The 20,289-nt window shown below is 31.8% G+C and overlaps 3 protein-coding genes across 4 annotated transcripts; 2 read left to right on the top strand and 1 right to left on the bottom strand.

Annotated features, from left to right (window-relative positions):
- Position 1: 1 nt before the first annotated feature.
- Positions 2-1,447, top strand: LOC134835734 (DNA damage-regulated autophagy modulator protein 1). The gene is made up of 2 exons (XM_063850677.1): positions 2-232; positions 296-1,447. Exons 1-2 carry the CDS (start codon positions 168-170, stop codon positions 1,044-1,046), a joined length of 816 nt encoding a protein of 271 aa, XP_063706747.1. The 5' UTR covers positions 2-167; the 3' UTR covers positions 1,047-1,447.
- On the bottom strand, positions 1,431-3,647 carry LOC134835733 (T-complex protein 1 subunit alpha). Its single transcript, XM_063850676.1, has 3 exons — positions 3,486-3,647; positions 3,159-3,312; positions 1,431-3,096 (listed from the first exon to the last, which is right to left on the bottom strand). Exons 1-3 carry the CDS (start codon positions 3,556-3,558, stop codon positions 1,650-1,652), a joined length of 1,674 nt encoding a protein of 557 aa, XP_063706746.1. The 5' UTR covers positions 3,559-3,647; the 3' UTR covers positions 1,431-1,649.
- A 237-nt stretch (positions 3,648-3,884) lies between these two features.
- Positions 3,885-19,133, top strand: LOC134833483 (AN1-type zinc finger protein 6). Of its 2 annotated transcripts, XM_063847803.1 has the most exons (6): positions 3,885-3,972; positions 4,473-4,510; positions 17,573-18,005; positions 18,066-18,263; positions 18,595-18,757; positions 18,820-19,133. In XM_063847803.1, the coding sequence occupies exons 3-6, from the start codon at positions 17,907-17,909 to the stop codon at positions 18,966-18,968; spliced, it is 609 nt and encodes a 202-aa protein (XP_063703873.1). In that variant the 5' UTR covers positions 3,885-3,972; positions 4,473-4,510; positions 17,573-17,906; the 3' UTR covers positions 18,969-19,133. The 2 variants fall into 2 exon arrangements, with proteins under 2 accessions (XP_063703873.1, XP_063703874.1); XM_063847804.1 differs by lacking the exons at positions 3,885-3,972; positions 4,473-4,510 and adding an exon at positions 8,910-9,064.
- The last annotated feature ends 1,156 nt before the right edge of the window (positions 19,134-20,289 follow it).

The following is a 20,289-nucleotide window of genomic DNA, read 5'->3' as shown; positions in this document are numbered from 1 at the left end:
AAGTGTCAGAGAGAGAAACAACGACGAAATTCCGTGAATCATCGTCGCAAATTTCATAATTTATTCAGTGCATTGCGAATTGGAATGCAGTAAGAGTTCGTCAAAAAGTGCATTTGTGTGTGTCATTTTGGGAAACCAAGGAGAAGTGTCTTAAATTCATCGCAATAATGTCTCGAGTGTACTTGCTTCCTGTTGCTTGTTTTCTTTTGTTTCAAGTCACCTTTATTGTCACGTAAGTTTTTTTTTATCTTTTTAATGTTCAATTTCACAATTTATTTGTTTTTTTGTCTTTTAGCTATATCGTTGCTGTGCTCAAAGGTCATGTAGTACCAAATGTCCCATACATCTCTGACGCAGCTACTTATTCTCCGGAAAGTTGCTTTTTCGGCTTATTCATTAATTTGGGATGTATTTTGCTTGGAGTTGTTATTTATACTCGTTACCGGCAAGTTGAGTTAATTTCCGAACGATTTGCCGATGTTCGAGCAGCTTGTGAACATTTGAATTCTCGTGCTCTTCGCATTGGTTTTGGATCGTGTTTAGGCATCATGATAGTTGCAAACTTTCAAGAAACAAATGTTCGAATTGTACATTACGTTGGAGCTTTGTTGTGTTTTGGACTTGGAACAGTTTACTTTTGGATGCAAGCTTTCATCTCGTATTACATTCAACCATATTGCGGAACAATGCTCAAATCGCATCTCAGACTTACGCTTGCAGTATTATGTGCCATTTTCTTCGTTGTCGTCGCAGTTACAGGAATCATTTCGCACATCTTGTATCAAGGTTTGAACCCGAGAAAATGGTTGCCCAGCGATGGAGGATGGGGATATCACGTTGCTTCGAGTATCTGCGAATGGATTGTTGCAACGGCATTTTCCTTCTATATCTTGACTTTCACGGAAGAATTTAGAATTTTGTCTTTCGATCATCCGCCATTGACTTTCATCGAAATTGACGATGGCGAAACAGGAATTCGAACACATCAACGCGACACAGAACCTATTATTCCAACTGAACCGCAAACGATGGAGATTCCATCCTGAAGTGAAAATCGCGTTGTTTGCGATATTGTGATAGAAGTTGTGAAGCCAAACACGAATTCGAACCGTTGTTGTGATTTTACTATAAAAACATTTCCCAAACAAAACCAAAAATTATTGACTGACGAATCTCAAAATTGTTCACGAGAAAATTTAACGCCGCGGAGAAGAAAAAATAAAACTTGTCGAAAGGATTTAGTAAAACGAATGTCTGTACACGAAGTTAACCAACTCCTTTCATTGTCGCTTTCGATATTATTAGCAGCTATGCTTCAGACTGTTCATTGCTTCACAATTTACATGAACGAACACATAAAGGCGTTTGGCTTCTGAAAAGCGAAATTTCTTCTTCTGTTGATATCATACGTATTTATCAAATAAAAGCTATTAATTTTTAAGCATGATATTTATTAATTTTTTTTTTTTAATTAAAATGAAATGAAATAGTACAATAAAAGTTCACGCGCTTTTGTGTGTGTATGAGTGAGTGTTAATTATATTCTAACGTTAAAGCAAAATGGTTACTTGTGAAAAATTTCCAACGAGCATCATTAAATTTAAATGGGATACTGTGTGAGTTGATAAAAAAAGAGTAAATTTGATCGTTTAACCGTCTAATTCGCCTGCTGCACAAGCATCTCCATAACTCTTTCCGCCCTTTTCTTCGGGATTAAGTTTGATGCAATCGTCAATACGAAGAATGGTAATTGCTGCTTCTGTAGCAAACTTCAGAGATTTGATCTTACTCATTGCGGGTTCAAGAACGCCTGCCTTCTTGTTGTCCTTTACAACGCCTTCGAACAAATCCAAACCAACCCATTTGAGATCAGCGTGATCTGCTTTCGTTTGACTCGTATTGTGATACGCACGAAGTTTCGCAACGAGATCTGTTGCGTCTTTTGCAGCGTTTACTGCCAAAGTTTTCGGAATAACGAGCAACGATTTTGCGAATTCAGCAATGGCGAGTTGTTCGCGTGAACTGAGAGATGTTGCAAAATTTTCCAAATAGATTGAGAGAGCAGCTTCAACGCATCCGCCGCCTGCAACGACTTTTTTACCTTCAAGCACGCGTTTTGCCACGCACAAAGCATCGTGAATCGAACGTTCCATTTCATCGCAATAGAAATCGTTGGGTCCTCGGAGAATAATTGAAGCAGCTGTACGAGCTTTGGGACCTTTGATTAAGATCAATTCGTCGTCACAAACGAATTCTTGTACAACTTCAGCAGCTTCTCCAACCATATTGGGTTCGAAACTTTCTTCCCCATCCATGTTTGTTAACGAAGTGAGATATGAAGCGCCTGTTGCTTTAGCAATACGTTTCAAATCTGATTTCTTTACACGACGAACAGCCATTGCTCCTGCTTCAACGAAATATTTCAAACACAAATCGTCAATGCCTCCGCTGCATAAAATAACGTTCACGCCTGTAGCTAAAATTTTTTCGATGCGTTCCTTCGTAATATCGAGTTCACGTGCACGAATAGCATCGAGTTTTTCGGGATCCGTGATCAAAACTTGAACACCCATTTTCATTTTCGTCTTTTGCAAAGAAAAGTCGAGACATGCGATTTTCGCGTTTGTGATCTTTTTGGGCATTTGTTGCGAAGCAACAGTACAATTCAAAGCATAACCTTGAATCAAAACACTTTCGCGAGCACTTTTGCCATGAGCTTTCAAGACATTTACCGCTTTGATGGGATACATGGGCATTCCTCGAATATCCGTGATTTTGACAGCTTGTGCGGCGTCAATAACCATCGCGGAGAAAAAATCAGAATCAGCTCCGATAATTTTCGAACTCATACTTGTCTTGGCAACATTGATCAACGTTTCACGTCCCAATTCGTCGACAGGAGCTGTCAAATGCTCAGAAATGTATTTACAAGCTTCCTTGCAGGCTAAACGATAACCCGAAATGATGGAAGTTGGATGGATTTTTTGCAAAACCAATTCATCAGCATTTTTCAACAATTCAGCAGCCAAAATGACAACAGATGTTGTTCCATCGCCGACTTCTTCGTCTTGCAATTGAGCCAATTCACACAATACTCTACAAAGACAAAGAAAATAATTAATTGAAAAGTCTCAATATTCACAAAAACGTTAATTTACTTGGCAGCTGGATGTTCAACTTCCAACAATCGAAGAATTGTCGCCCCGTCATTCGTTACTGTAACATCTCCGATATCATCGACGAGCATTTTGTCAAGCCCAACGGGTCCCAAAGAACTCTTCACAATGTTTGCGATTGACAATGCAGCCATAACTGAAAGCAAAAAACATATTTTTAGTCATGAAAAGCAATATTCAAAACTGAAAAATCCATGAAAACTCTAATTTCCATGAGAAAAATCGCAAAAGATAACCATGTGATATTGCCGCATGTTTTCATTCGCGAAGAAAGAGACTTTCTTCGGGAATTTTCGATGTATTTCTTACCGTTTTGCGTTCTCACAGATTGCCCGGATTGGCGGGTGCCTTGCAAAGATAAAGCACTTGCAACAGTCGACATTTTCCTATTATATCTTTGCTATTTTGTATCAAAAAAGACTGAAAAAAGCTCTTCAACAAAATCGGTGAATCAGAATATTTGACAACTTATGTCAGGCTCATGCAATAATTGAAAATGTTTCATGTCACACAAAGTTAAAAAAAATTTTTTTTTGAAACATTTCAAAGTTTTCGAGAATTATGTGAAAATAAACTTTTTTTCAAATATTGCATAACATTTTTTAGAACAAAAATTAAATATTTACTGCATTAATTACAAGAAATTGATAAAACATGAAAATTTTTAAACTTTGTATCCGCCTCTGTCAAAAAAGACAATTCACAACACGCAAATTCAAATCAACCCTCGAGATTTCTCATAAATTCGTTAAATAGTAGCTAAATTCATCAGAAAATCCGGAAAATTTCGTCAAAGGTAAGCTAAACACTCGTTACAATCAATCTATATGGGGATTTGATGAAATATCCGTCAAAATCTGACAAAACATAAAAATGACTAATTGCCATTTTGTCGATGGTTTGTACGGAGACGATGATTAGCTATTTTTGAGTAATCCGTCGTTCAAAAGTGCCTTTTTCCTTTAAATTTGCTTAAAAAAGGTGCTCCGAAATGCATTTTCAACGAGATTTGGCGGAAATTCGCATTGAAAATACACTTTTGAAAGATCTACGCAATTTCGAAACCCCTTTTCCAATTAAATTCACTCGTCGTGTATGGCATTCTGTGAAACGCTACGTAGGAGAGCTATTGTCTTTTATTTAGACGAGTAAATAAGGCGAGTAAATAACTCGTCGAGTGTGTATGGAAGCAACATATGTACCTATTTATTATTGCTTAGAAACTGTGTCTCATCCCCAAACCAAACAAAAAATGTTCAAAATTAATTAAAAATGTATTTTTTTTGTGTCTTTCAGATTACATACAATTTTCTGCGGAATCACATTTTTTGAAGGTAAGACAAAATTTCCCAATTGAAATGGCAGTATCATAAAAAAAAATCACATATGTTGGTGAAGGTCGTTTGCTTCGTTCAACGAGTTCGATATGAATAAAATTTTCAAAAAAATTGTGAAAAGTGAATGAAAAGCGCATAAATTTCGAAATTCTTCGCCGTGTGCGATTGAATTTATTTCCACGTTTTTTGTGCAGTTAGTTGTACAGAACGCAATGAGACAAAGAAGAAGAATATGGAAGTAAAGTTGTAAATAGTGTGTTGCGCTCTTCGATGCCAATATGGAAGCAAACCGTTTCTTTTTATTTTATTATATATTAAATATTTATGTCTGGTTTGTCTTTCTTTGCTTGCTTGCCATCGCCTTACTCCATTCCTTTATGTCGTCGTTTAATGCTTTTTTTGCGCTGAATTGAAAAGCGAACAAGTAAACAAAGAGGGCTTAACAAGGTGATTGAACGATGTCTTTGTTTCGCGCTAAAAAGGGTCAAAAACTTGTTTAATTTTAATATTAGATCGTTGATCCAAATTTGACAAACAAAACAAAAAAGAACCCGACAAAAAAGTCTACTTCCTATTTTTCGACGATATGGCGTGAAACGACGACGACGAGTGTCATTAACATCACTTCATTAAATACTTTTTTTTTAATGTTTAACATCAGAGTGAGAGAGAGACGCGAAATTTTGTCTGTACAAGTCGAGTCAAAGATATTTTTTTGACTTATTTATTTACAAACAGAATCAACAAGAAACGGCGACGTTGAGTTGTGAACTCTTAATGAACGTTTTCAAGGTGAATTTATTTCCTGATATCAGAATTTGTTTAATTAGTTTCAAATATTTGTTAGAATATAGTTTTCAAATGATACTTTTTCATACGATTTTTTATCTCAAAATTAAAAAAAAAAAATGAGATTCATAAAACTACGAAGAAAATTTTTGTTTAAAAATATATAAAAAAAATATTTTTATCTTGAGCTGTTTGATCTCGATCTTGTTTTTCTTCGTATATACGTTTTTTTATTTATTTTTATTATATTTAATTAGAGCGTTCCATTTAATATTTTTTTACTTTTCATATTTTGAATATGAAAAAAAAATTTAAGGAATATTTCGATTTTAGACTTGTAAGATATTACATTGAAGGATAATAACTGTGAAAATTATCCCTCATCAAATCTCCTTTCATTCAATTTCCTCATAACAATTTTCGCTTCGCAACATGCATTATTATTATATATCCTGCTCGTTTTATCCTCCTCATAGCGACAGCGACTAATTCGCTAAAACGGTAAAAACATGTGTACTTATAAATAAACACAAACAAAAAAAATGTTTGATTGCATCTCTCTTGCTGGCTTGACTAACAAACTACGTCGTCTCCATCCTACGCCATGCCTCGACTTTATCATTATATTTTCTAACCTATCAATGTTTTCCCCATGCAATTCATCTTGACGTCTTATCTTTCTTCGAATTATTTACGTAGCAATTTTGTTTTTTCGTCTCAACAAAGACGATACGGAGAAAGAAGAACTTTCTTCAATGGGAGACACGATATGGAAGCACATGCAACAACACGAACGAACGTAATTTCTTCTTCTTCTTTGTCCCTGGAATGTGTGGCAAAACAAAGAATTTCCTCGTGTTTTGCGTTGTAAGAAGTGCATAAAGTTGAGAGGTCTCTTTTGAAGGAATGTAATAAAGAAATTATGGCCTTTTCATGCAAGGAAGTCATTTTTTTACGTTTCATTGAAACACGTTTGAGTATGAGAAAAAACTTGTAGAGTTCTTTGTTAATCAGTTTTCACTTGAAAAAGTTTTCGAAAACTCACGTTACTTTAAATTTTCGCCATTGTCTTATAAAAAAAAAAATTATTTAAGGCAATTTTCACAGAATTTAAAACAATTCCAACGAGAGATTTAGATTTTGATAAATCATCCTTTTTTTAATGATACGTTAAATTGATCTTCGAAAAATACTTTTGAAAGAAAAAAACGACGGCGATATCGAAAAAGGAAGCATGATAATTGTTCTGCCTTTCCTTGTCTTCTGTACATGGTTTAGTCAAAAGATGAATAACCAGAATCGGTTTACTTTGTTGCCGTTGCATGTCTCTTCAAACGTATTTACTGCAAGCGAGCCATATCCGTAAAGGTATCCGTAACTGAAGACGATAGATGATGAAAAAGACGAAGAAGAAGCAGCAGAGATATTGTTTATTATTATTAAATATATGGAAGATGTTCATCTTCCACTTTTTATTGTTGTTTTTTTTTCGTGTTGTATTTAGTTCGAATGTTTTTGTGCTGTACATTATGTGCTGTTTTTCATGCGTTCTCCATAGAATTATACAGAGCATCAAGAACCATGTCGAGTCATTGCTACACAACCATTTCGTTCGTAAATGACATGTAGTACACGTTATTTGTAGTAAACGCAAGGCCAGTGACCTTGTAAAAGGAGGATCTCTGTGTACATTGTGAAAACCCATCTGTGGCATATATTCATTTCGGTTTTTGTTTTACTCTCAAAAATTTGTAGAGGGAAATGATCTCCGATCGAACGAATTATCTCGGTTGATAAGCCACAGAAAAGTGACTCAACCTCCGTTGAACTGATAATTTTTTTAAAATTCATTTTTTTGTCGAAAAACGAACGAAGATTGCATCAACCGAATATGGCAAAATTTACCTGCCAAGATTCGTAGATCGTCGTCATCGGTATTAACAAAAAAAAAAAATAATAATAATCAGACGTAGTTTGATTTCTCATTTATCATTATTCTTTGTATAAACTCATACTCACACTGTGTTTTATTTATTGCGAGATATAAAAACGTATAATTTCCTTTATGTTTTTACACTTAAGTCGTAATAAGAGCAAAAAACGTAGATACAAAGAGATGAGGCCTACAGCAAGAAAGAAACGCAAAAATGGTATCAATTCGTTTTCGAGTGTTTGTGTGGCAAGGTATTTAATGTTTTAACACTGCAAGAGGAGATATTGTTATTATTATTTATTTTGATTCATCATAAAAATTTCTATGAATTTAATTTACGACGTCTCGTAGATAGACAAGACACGTATAAATTAAATATCATCGTTTGTTAACTCACGAATACAAATCCAAAAAATGACTCAAAATAAATTCCTTTGTAGCAAAATGAGTGACTTCTCTCCGTCTCTTCTCTCTTTTGCGAGTTGGCGTGTCTGCTGATTGTTTGTGTGTATGTAGGAAATGATGAAAATTATATTTAAAAATTTAAAGTTTTCCCTTTTCTTTCTTTCTTTATCTTTCCTGTGTTCGCTTTGTGTATCTTCGTGAGTGACTCAAATGCGGAAAATAGGTTTTCCGCAAGTCATGCAGTACAGAAAATGAACAAAGAACATGAAATATTAATCAAGTCGTTTTTTTTTATTATTTGTTTTTTTTTACATCAAAATAAATAAAGGCACAATATTTCTTTGTACCAAAGGCCATTCTCATTATTAATTGTGCATATTTCGATTTTTTTATTTTTTGGAAAAACTCATTGCATTTCATGCACACGAATGACGAACATGATGATGATGTACCCGAAAGTCATTAAGATAGTCAGTCAACATAGGCAGCCATTTTGAACATAACACTGCCTGCTTTACTGCTGTTTGTGCCAAAGTGAGAGAGAGGAATTGTGTGTTTTTTGTGTTGGGTATCTAAACATTTTATATTTTCAGTGCTTACTTGCCAAGCATGCGTGACGTAGCACAGAGTGAGGATCGTAAACGGATTTGCTGCGGCACTCACGTCTTTTATTTTGTATTATTTTCATTCATTCATTCCATGCATTCAATTTTCTGTAAAAGAGAACAGACATTGGTTCAGTTGGAATTGAAAGCTTGCAGAGTTAATATCTCTCCTTCAACACGACACACTAAAAGTGATTGAAATTTTATAATTTGAATTTTTTAGATTATAATTTTTTGCGTTTAATATTAACAACTTACGGAATCGAAAATCGGAAAGAATCAAGAAAAAAATAAAAGAAAAATATAGAAAATTCGAAAAGTCTTTCAAAGGTGAAATTGCTGATGAAATCAAGCAATGAATATAATATAAGAAAAAAAGAAGAGTTTCTTTGTATTTGTTCGTCGTCGTATTAAATTTGCTCTGTCTCACATACACGAGCAATTCAACAGTGTATAATAAATAAAAATATAAAATAAAATACAATACAAGAAAAGTTTAAACATAAATAATATATATATGTGAAGTAAAAAAAAATACACACAAATTTTTGTTATATAAGTTGCTTTTGCCTTGATTATTATTATTATATTATATACATATATAAAATCAACGTCGTCGTTGTGCATTGTGTTTAAAGTACGTTTCAAGACAGGAAATATATAGGTCTTGTCTCTATCTCCATTTAAAATAATAATAATAACATTACTATCAGATGAATTGAATTGAATTAAACAAAAAATATTATAATAGTAAAAAAAAAGATTTAAAATTGATCGAATCACGGATAGAACATCTATATTTGGATTACATTGTTAAAAGTAAGTAAAAACATCGTCATTAATTGCGCAATCCTCTGGCAAACAAATTTTTCTTCTTGATCACATGAGTGTTTCGTACAACTGTATAAATACGACAATAACATTTAAAGAACAATTTATACATATATGTTTAATTATTATACATGTGCACAAGGAAAAGTGTTTAATTTTCTTTCTCTGAAGAAAATTTCTTTAAAATAAAAACAAAGATATAACGAAAAATCATTAGTGAGGAAATGCCTTGTGATTTTCTGTATGCATCATATATATTAATACATAAAAAATTTAACTAGTTTCATACGAAACAAAAATGTATATATATAAAGCATACGTGTGCAATATAATACGTAAATGTCGTCGTCAAGGCAAAATGGAAAAATATAGTCCAGTCATTCCGCTTGTATAAAATATACGTGTGTAATAGAAAAACACACATCTGTACTACTTTAACATTTTATAAGCGATAGTGTGCTGTTTTTATTTTACTATTTATTATTATTATTATTTGTATCTATACAAGCGACTCACTTAAACCTGCTTTTCTATAAAATAAAATATAAAATTAGTAGTAATAAAGTTTTTGTGTGTAAAATAGTGTTCAGTAATGTATATGTATAATAAAATATTATTAAAAAAAACGTTATACGAAGTGAGATTTGGGACAAGTGAGTGTTAAGCTCCTTATCAGCGCTCGATTTCAAAAAAACGAACGAACGAATTTTTCACACAAAATATTACATGCCAAAAATATCAAAGTGTGTCGATCAGCTGATGATGAAAAAGTTAAAATTTTTAACACTTGCTGCGCCATTGCTGAGATATTGTGAAATATTTTGGTCATATACCAAACAAAAAATGTATGTGTGTGAATAGACACAAATAATTAACATCTGTGACAAAAGCAACTCGAGTCACACGAAATATCATGTCGAGCTAAAAATAAAATAAAAAGTTTTCGTAGACGTTGAAAAAAAGAGTAGTTAGAAATCTTTTTAACGATACTCAGCATGGGATCCATCCCTTTCATTTATTCTGTGAGAAAGGAAAATTGTCCGAAATTTCATAAGAAAAAAAAGATAGTTTGTGAATGGCAAGTCAAAACAAATATCGACGAGTCAGAAAAAACTGGCTTACGTCAATTATATTATATTTGATGTGTCGTGTCTTTTTTGCAAGTACACTCATACAAATATGAAAGAAGAACTACAATCATTCCGTCAGTTAGTGATAACAATATTGATTGCGTGCATTCATTGTAAATATATTGTGAGCTTAACTAACAGAAAATTAAATAAAAAAGAACACAAATGACGATAACAAATTATATATATTTTCTGCTTACGTCGTTCAAAAATAAATGTCTGTCTCTTTTTTTTATCATTATTTACAAATATTGGTATTTGTTTAATTTTTGTACGTTTACTGTATGTACAGATTGCATAAGTAGTTCTAATAAACTTTGATACCTACTGTCTCTGTGGGTTTGTTATCGCAGACTTTGTACAGATACGAAATTCAATTTGGGTTTTAGTGTCGAATGGCGTTTGTATGAACATGACGACAAATTGGATTGGACCATTTTTTTCTTCAGTGTCTTTTCACACCCGTATAAAGAGAAGTGAAATTCTTTTCAAATCCTACACCTTTTACGAACAGAATGTACGACAGAGACGTACATCAGAATATCGATTTGCCTGAAAAACAGCTGTAACTTGTTTTTGGTATGTCTACAATTCGGTCATATATCCTTGTGTGTGAATCATTTCATAGCGAAAGAAAAAAGGAGTTCTTGTTTTGCGCATACACATTGAAATTCTATGCTTTTCATTATTTTTTTGTTTTTTGGGCATGAAAAAGACCCATTTTGCCATACTTTATCGAGAAAACATCGAAAAATAGCTTTCCAAAAAATTTGAATTAAAGCATTAAATTTCATGGTTTAAAGAAAAAATTCAAAAATTTGGAAAATTCAGATAAATATTTGGAAAACATATTTTACATTTGAAAATGCCAAATACATAACATTAAAAAAATTTAGAAAAAAAATTACAATTTTTTTTAAATAGTTTTGATATGAAAAAACGTAAAAAATACGTAAAAAAACAAAATTTTCTTCAAATGGCTCTTTGATGTTGCTTAAAAATTGAAAAATATGAAAATACAAAATTAAAATTTTTTAAATATTTCTTAAAAATTTTTGATTTATTAGTTCATTAATTTAATTCTAATTGTTACTAATTGTATTAAAAATTAATTTAGAGCTCATTTACTGTCTCGCCTTTTGATTGTGATAAGAAAATTGAATATTATAAAAAAAGACAGACATCAATTCGTTCAAAATATTCAATTTCAATGTTCAAAAGAGACTCATAATAAAGTTTTACGACTGTATGTTTGACATTAAAATTCATTTTGTATATTTTTGCATTCAATTTTACCCGAATGAGTATTTAAAATGCAAAAATTGTTGTGATTTTTTTGTCTTTGCATATCAAAAAGAGGCTTAAGAAAAGATTGAGTCGGAAATTACTCGGATTACGTGGTTTGATAACGTCGCACGTCATTGTTTTGCTTGAGGAGCGTCTCTCCAACACACACAGCTGAACGAAACTCAACCGATAACTGTAAAAAACATGACTTCTCTAAAACGAAACGAAACGGAACATGACTAATATGTTGTTCTACCTTCACCTAATTTAAAATTCAAGTCATGAAATGTTTAGAAAGACGACTCCCCACATACACAGAACAACAGAGAACTAACATAACACGTTCTGAAACAAACTTACCTCATTTTATAGCTTTTAATGACACATTTTAATAACAACTCCTGTTCTCCATAACCACATCCATCGACGCCTCGTGCTTAAACTAACTGTTTGTCGGTTCAGTTTTGTCAAATGGGTTGAGCGTTTGTCTCTCCTCTTCAATGCCCACAAATTCTTCGTAGTTATTATTATTGTTTCGACTCGCCTTGACGAAGTTACTTGTAGCCAGAATGTGATGTTTTATTTATTATTTTATTACGACGAATGCGAACGATAAACAACATGTTTTGTTCGCAAGTCATTACGTGTCTATTTAGTGTAAATGACATGACACGTGAACTTTCTTCAAAAGCGAGCAAAAGTTGTTGCCAACAATTAACTTCGTTTCATGCACTTCGATTGAAAATTTAATAATAATGAAGAGACAATTATTGCTTGGCAACTACTTACCTTCATATCTTCTCATGGCGATGATGATGATGATCATGATGGTAGCTATTGCCTTATTATACAAATAATAATAAGTAAAATGGCATTGGTGCAGAAACTTGTTAATTTATGCTGGTTCGAGTTACCTTGCTCTGTATCTCTCTCTTTCTCTATGCATGTTTTGCTGCCCCTGCAAGGGAATACTTTATAGAGTTATTCATTATTTACGGTATTTATGTGTTCTTTGTCTGTCTATTCCATCCGCAAAGCACGAATATGGATTTACAAACCCTTCGAAATCACACATATGTTTAGTTCCCGCATGAAATCTTGAGAGGAGAGCAACCGAATATGTAAGGGGAATACACGTCAGTCTCAGATGACGAAAATATAATACAAACAGATGACATTATGACCGATAATGTTGCATTTAAAAGTGCATTGAACTCACCGTGATTGGGAATCATCTGCGACGCGACGTTATTTCAACTTGTTCTTTTTTTTCTGTGCCTTGTAGGAGACGAAATCCGTTCGTGAGAACCTTTTTTGTGAATATTTTATGGATTATGGAGTAAAAATTTACTTCTGCCCTGTATACACGAAAAAGTTCATTGTTCGAACGTGAAACGGATCAGACATCATGTGCGTGATAAGCTTTGATCACCTTTGACCATAAAATTACGTTTTTTTTTTCATTGAAATGCATTAAAAAGATATTCCTCCATCCAGTTATCGCTTGATTCTATTTCGTTTTGTATAAAATGTATTTCCGCAGCAACTTTTCAACCGTTCGTTTGTTCATGCAAGCAAATAATGCAAACCGAATGAGAAATGTTGGAATTGCATGCGATTTCAAATGCATTACCTAATTAAAGATTTTAGGAAATCTGCATTTCCTGCATGAGAAAATGTATTTTAACTTTCTTATCTTCTTGTTTAAACAAAAAAAAAATATCATACGACACACTTTTTGCTGACATTCGCAAAAAAAAAATGTTTTCATCTCGTTCAGACAGCAACAACCTTCGGATTCTTGCCAGCGCGTTGACGTCCTTCAGTTTATCAGAATCTTTCACGTGTCAATTAAATGATACGCAATAGACTCGACTTGCTTCGAACAAACAGCTGTAACAAAAAACCATTCTTGGGGTTTTCACGTTCTGCTTTATTTTATTTTTTGTTGTTTGTTGACCATACAAAGTTGTGCGTAAAAACAAACTCGTATTTATCGTGATTCTATTCGAATGTGTTTGTGTGAAGGAGGAGGAATAGAAGAGAATATACATAAATATATTGAGACACAGAGGGAACACAAATGGCGCAGTGACGTAGTTGAATGACCTTTACTTTGCTACAAACACACGCGAACACTCTCACATACCGAGCGAGACGCGTTCTTTATTCGATTCGATATTTTTAGCATTCCTCAATTGATATTGATATAAACTTATATATTTGGTATGACCCGTGATTTGATTTAAATAAATTGAATAGACGACAGTACTTGAGAAGAATCTTGATTTCCGTCTTCATATTCTTCTTTTTCAGTATTAAAAAATTCTCTTTTTTAATCAAATGCAATATTTTCAAACCCACACTCGTCATAATAAATAACTTTTAATGTAATAAAACAGTTTGTGTACTTGTTCTTTATGCAGTTTGTGGGTTTCCCCATTAGTTTGTAACCTACATGTACAAGAAATTACAAAACGGATAAAAGTGCATCATCTTTTTCATTCAGCAGCTCATAACTTTAATCGTCGAGACTCTTGTTACCTTCACGCTCGATGCAAAATCGTATTGTGTGAACTAAATATCTATTGTCTCTCTCGCTGGTTTGTAAATTTTTCACACAATTGACTTATTTTATGCATAAAGATCAACAGACACACAAAAGTAACGCCATTCTCAGGTGTGTGTGTAACGTTACATGAAAAAGATATTTGTTTGTGTGTCTCTAACGGGCGAACGACACACTATAAAAATATGTAAAATACAAAAAATAGATAATAATAAAATACGAACAGTGTATAGAGTAGAGTATACGTTTCATGCTATATGCTCTAATATTCTAAATTGTTGTGTGTGCGAAAAAAGTATGCAATTAGGTCACCTTTATTGATTTCATTTTTCAAGTTCTCTCTGTTGTTTTGCATTGTGTATTGTTGTGTTATGTTAGGAAATTGTTGAAACAATGTGTGATGCTTCGCATTAGTTAAAACTAAGAGTAAGAGTGAATATGTTTAATTGTTTATCGCTTTGTGGTTAAATTTGTCCAATTTTTTTTTCAAAAACGAACTTGATCTACTTCTATAATCAGATAATCCACAAAATTTTGGTTAATAAGGTCAACATTGTTCAATTAAATATTTCTCTTATTCTTTAAATGAAAGAAAAAATCACGAAAAAACTGTTCGTTGATTATTTTATAAAAAAAAAAAATGTTATAAAAAAATGCAACGGTGCTTTTATTTCAGTTCATATTATTTATTCAGCATTACACAACTTCATAGCGCAAATTCATTATTCAATAGACTTAGTTGTAGCTTTTAACGATGGGATACTGAATTATGTGCCGAGAGACTGAAAGTAAAACAAGAAACGGTTCAAGCGATACAATACAAGTGAAACACAAACTCCTTAACAATTAAACGTACTGTTTCCCACAAAATATTCATGCATCGATGGCGTTCGAACTTGATGGATGGATTTTCACACAAATTGCAAGTCCAAATAACAATAACTCAGCTGTACTTCAATTGTCATCTGATTGAAGATTTTTTGTTGAGATGATCATTCATTGCGATTTATTTGCGAGACAAGACGATAGTGTTAACACACACAAGGTCATAATATAAAAACTCACTTCAAGTGTTTTTAACCTTTTCCTTCCCTTTTTACTGTTGTTCTTTTTTATTCTTTAATCTTTTTTTCGTCGAATATTCTTGTTTGTCTGATTTTATTTATTTCAAGGAATCGCGATGAAGAATTTTTGACGAGAGACGACAAAAAAGTATATACTTGATAATTTTATATTCGGAAAGAATGAAAAACAGGACAAAAGGATAAAACATCTGTCCATGCACTTCATTTCATGTGATTCGTGTGTCGGTTCTTTTTGAAGTGCTTCTTCACAAATAAAAAAAAAACACATACAGAAAATGTAAAGGAGACAAAAATAATCTCTATAAATTTGGGTCAACATACTCTTCATCATTTTATTAAAGCAGTTTGTTGTGAAGAAACTGTAAACAACAAAATTCTACAAAAAAAAAATATTTTTTCGGTTCTCATACTTGCTCACACAAGATGAAGAAGACAACACGACACGACAAAATAAAAACAAATAATGAATGAAAAGAGTGGCAACCAGTAAAAACCTGTTTAAATCCTCCTTTCACATATTTTTCTTCATATTTATTTTTTTTTCTCGTATCGCTGTGAACGAACAACACGAGCAAAGTTGAAAGAAATGAAGTATGGAAGAAACTGAAAAGAGACGGAAAATAAATAACAAGGAACTTGGAAAGAAATAATAATTATTGAATGTTGATGGTAGAGAAACGGGAATATTGCAAACATATTGCAGAAAACCTGTTTTGGCGCTTTTCTGTTGTATTGTACAAAAACGTCTCAAATATTCTGAAGGATGTCTGCTTGAAAAAAAAAACAAAAGTTACGGTTAATGACGTCTGTTGAGTGATGACGACGACGAACTCTTACAATTTTTATGATATTTCATCAATGGCTTCGGAAGAAAATATGACTCATTTTTGTTTTTCGACTATGAGTCATATGTTGAATCACGACCCAAATTTCCATCCGTTTTGAAGGTCATACAAAATAAATTATCAACGCCTCTCTTATCACATACAATACAATTTTCTTGTCAATGTGCTAATTATCGTATATGATGACGTCATGAAAAAAACCATCATTCAATTTTGGATCACAATTAAAAACATTTTTCTATTGGTTTTATGAAAAATTAAAAAAAAATATATCAGACGAGACGTTTTCATGTTCATTCAATCACACAACGGTAGACAGCAACTGTACGACGATAAGAAAACATAAATTCTTATTTTATTTATTGTTATGTTGATTATTATACAAATGAGAAATTACAGTTCGCATGCGCGTTGCGAGCGACTTCTTTTTAACTTTTTGCCTCTTGTTTTCAATGATAGGAGTTTGTCTGATATTGATAAAAATCTCCAAAGAAAGCTCCTTCATGCATTAATAACAACAAACACAACATTGAACATTTTGTGTTTTTTTTTTGCATCGTGAGATATTGAAACGTTGTTTACTGAAATATGACAAGAGATTCCATAACCAGTTTTTTCTGTATTTTGCACGTGCATTTGAAATGAGAGAAGTGTGTCGTCGTGCATTCATTTATTTTTTTCGTTATTTGTTTCTATCTTTACTGATATAATGTTCAACAACAACGCAATTCGCTAATTTATTCTTGTTATCGTTCATTAATAAAGATGACGATGCTGAAAAGGCTTAAAAACAAGTGTCGCAGTATTTTGAAGCTACTTTTGTAAAAAAATTTGAGTTTGAAAAAAACATTTTCGAAATACTGAAATTCATGAAAAAATTGATATAATTTATCATATAATATGAGTCAATAAAAGTCTTATTTCGCATTGTTATTAACCAACAATGTTGTTGAAAATTGTTTAAAGTTTAATACAATCACCATTATTATCATTTTATATTATGTTAATTTTATAAAATTCTCAAGTAATTGTGAGTGACATTGATTCACTTAAAAATAACAACAATTCACTTTTCTACGGTGCCATTTATTATCGTTCCATATTAAATTCAAGCCAATTTTCTTGTACAAAACTAAATTTTTAATGACGATTCATTAATATTTTATAAACAAAATCGTTGCGTAATTAACTTGCAAATCGAATTCATAATGAACTTTCTCTGCCAAGTACACACTTTATCCTAATATTAGTAGTTATTTATATATATTTTACACGTAAAAAACTTTTTTTTTATTTATAACACATTTGTTATGTACTATATGTATATAATGAAGACGTGCATATGTTGTATGCACTTTATTACATGTCGAGGTTTCTCACGTCACTCACTCACACAAAGACAAATTTATTGTAGCGCGTGTACAAAATAAATAATACGGTGCATTGATGATGATCATTAATATAGATGATGAAATGTTGGTTTTTGAATTTTTTTAAAAGCTTTTTTTACAATCATTAATTTTATTTAATGCCTTTTAGTTAATGAAAAAACTAATTTTCTCTTCTATTTATTCTTTCAGATCCTGCGTTTTTTGATGAATGATTGAAACTATTAAACTGCAAAAACCTGCCAGCCAACTCCTCCCGTACATACTAAAAAAAAAAGAAATCTTTGAGAGTTTATGACTTACTCAGTCTTGAAGAACTGATGATTACAACAAAAGTTGAAAAGAAACAATAAATTACAATTATTATTATTATTATTTGTGTAAACTTTTAAAACTTAAGCAGAAGAAAAAAAATTAAAAAAGATACAAGTGAACAAAAAAAAAAGTGGTTAATTGTGTTGAAATAATAAAACAAAGGAGATTAACGTGTTAGAGGATAAGAATTTGAACAGAAAAACAAATCAAAATGGAACGCGAATCGAATCCAATGCAACCTATGTGTCGATCTGGATGCGGATTTTATGGAAATCCCGCAACAGATGGTTTATGCTCAGTTTGCTTTAAAGTGAGTTGCCTTTGTCAAAAAAAGTTTCGAATCTTTTTTTATCCAAAACTCTCATTACAGGACACACTGCGAAAGAAACAACAACCGCCCGTTAGCAGTACACCATCAGTTGCCGTTTCTAACTCAGCTTCCTCAGCAACATCAGTCGCCTCTACCCTCAGTAGTTTTGCAAGTAATGCAGTTCAACATCAAGCAGTAACTGTAACAAACACAGCACAACCAACCGTGCAAATCTTCAGTACAGATAACATTAAAGAGGTAAGCATTTCATCGCAGTAGGCGAAAGCAAACATTTTCGGAAAAATAGACGATTCAAAATTCATGTCTCAATCCAATTTAAACAACTCTCCCAATGATTCTCAAATAAAAACAGTTTCAACGGAAACTATTGACAAAAAACGTCGCGTTACCATATCAGAAATCATCGTAACTGATAGTATGGTAGAACGTTTGACGTCTAACAAGAAAATGAAGAGAGTTGAATTTGATTTGAATGAAGATAACAATGACTGTTCAAAATATCGAAAAGTTCGAAAAACAATTTTTCAATCAAACAAAGGCTAATTTTGCATTTTTATTATGTTTGCAGAAGCTTCCAGATGAGGAATCCTCATCAAGTACAACCTCATCCCTTGCTGTTGGACCCGGCACTGAAAATTCAAGTCTCGAGCAAGACGATAAGGATAGCGATAAAGATCCCAAGAAGAAGAAGAATCGATGCGGAATGTGTCGCAAGAAAGTCGGATTAACAGGTAAAATAATTCTTGAAATTTTTTTCTTAAAACATAATATTAATGATCCTCTTTTTTAACAGGGTTTGAATGCCGTTGCGGTGGCTTATTCTGCGCAATACATCGATACAGTGATAAGCACGAATGTACATTCGACTATAGAGAACATGGGGCTGCAGAAATTAGGCGTAATAATCCGGTAGTTGTTGGTGAGAAGATACAGAAGATTTGAACACTTGTGCCATCTATTTTTTTACAATTTAAATATATAAATATATATAAACACGTATAATAATAATAATAAATAATGAGAAACTGAAACATACATAAATTTGAAATGAAAATAAAATGAAAAATTAAACAAAAAAATAAAATAAAACAGAATGAAAACCTACACCTAAAAATAAAAGTAAAAATATCTATAAATAAAATTAATATTAGTAACATTATAATTACAATAATATTAATAATGATAAACATAAACTATAATAATAATGATAATAAATGAAATATACAAGATGTAATTATAGAGAGTAATATGATTAACGTATAAAGTATAAATATTATTATTATTATAGCGTCGTCGTTCGTACAGCAAAAAATCCTAAAAATACACAAACACAAGATGAGGCAACAAAAAATTATTGTATAAAAGTAAAAATAAAAAAAAAATAGCAAACGTTTAGCGAGTTAATTCAAGTATTCATTCGACCTGTCGCGTCGTGTTTTCAAAAAAAGTAATAACATCAATCAATTATACTATTAAAAAAAACACCTAACAAAATTTAAAAACATTTATAATAGGTAGAACTTCGGAGACAATTACGAATTAATTATTAATGTTAAAATATTATTAATTATTATCGCTTTTACATTTTAAAAAAATGTGTTTACGAACACTAACTTTGGCCCGATTCGAACACAAAAGCTCACACGCGACTTTTAACGGTATTTGATCCTATTTAAATATAAAAAATTATTAAGAAAAAAAGAAATACGTACTACACAAGTAATGAGAAAACAAGATAACGTTGGATGGATTTTTATTAATTATTTTTGCTTCTCTGATGTACAACAAATGATCTGAATTAACTTTTCATTTTTCAACTTTCTTGATTAAATATAATAAAAGTAGTGTATAATATAACGATTAATAATTATATCAGGAATGGTTCTTTGGTTGCGTGCTCTCATGAGGGAATTGCTGATTTGCCTTTTGAAGTTTGGATAAATTAATGTGGCATTCTAGTCAAATAGTTATGCGAACAAATTTCTATAGTTCTTGATCATTTGTTGTACAAACATTTTTCTTTATCTCTGTGAACCGTTTGCTATTTGACAAAAAATTATTTTTTTTTCACACTTACACACAAGAGAAACAACAGAAACAGTCACTCATATTTTTTTTTTATTAGTATATCATGTAAATATTTGAAAGCTGAATGTTTTTTCAATTACAATTTTATTAATTAATGAATGATAGTTATCCAGTTTCTATCTCCCTCATCTTAAAAAAATCCCTAATTCCCATTCTCTTTCTCAACATATATATT

This window comes from Culicoides brevitarsis, chromosome 3, assembly GCF_036172545.1.
Source record: "Culicoides brevitarsis isolate CSIRO-B50_1 chromosome 3, AGI_CSIRO_Cbre_v1, whole genome shotgun sequence".
NCBI classification, from domain to species: domain Eukaryota; kingdom Metazoa; phylum Arthropoda; class Insecta; order Diptera; family Ceratopogonidae; genus Culicoides; species Culicoides brevitarsis.
Note: the sequence above shows the minus strand (reverse complement) of the source record. Positions and strands in the feature narration are given on the sequence as shown.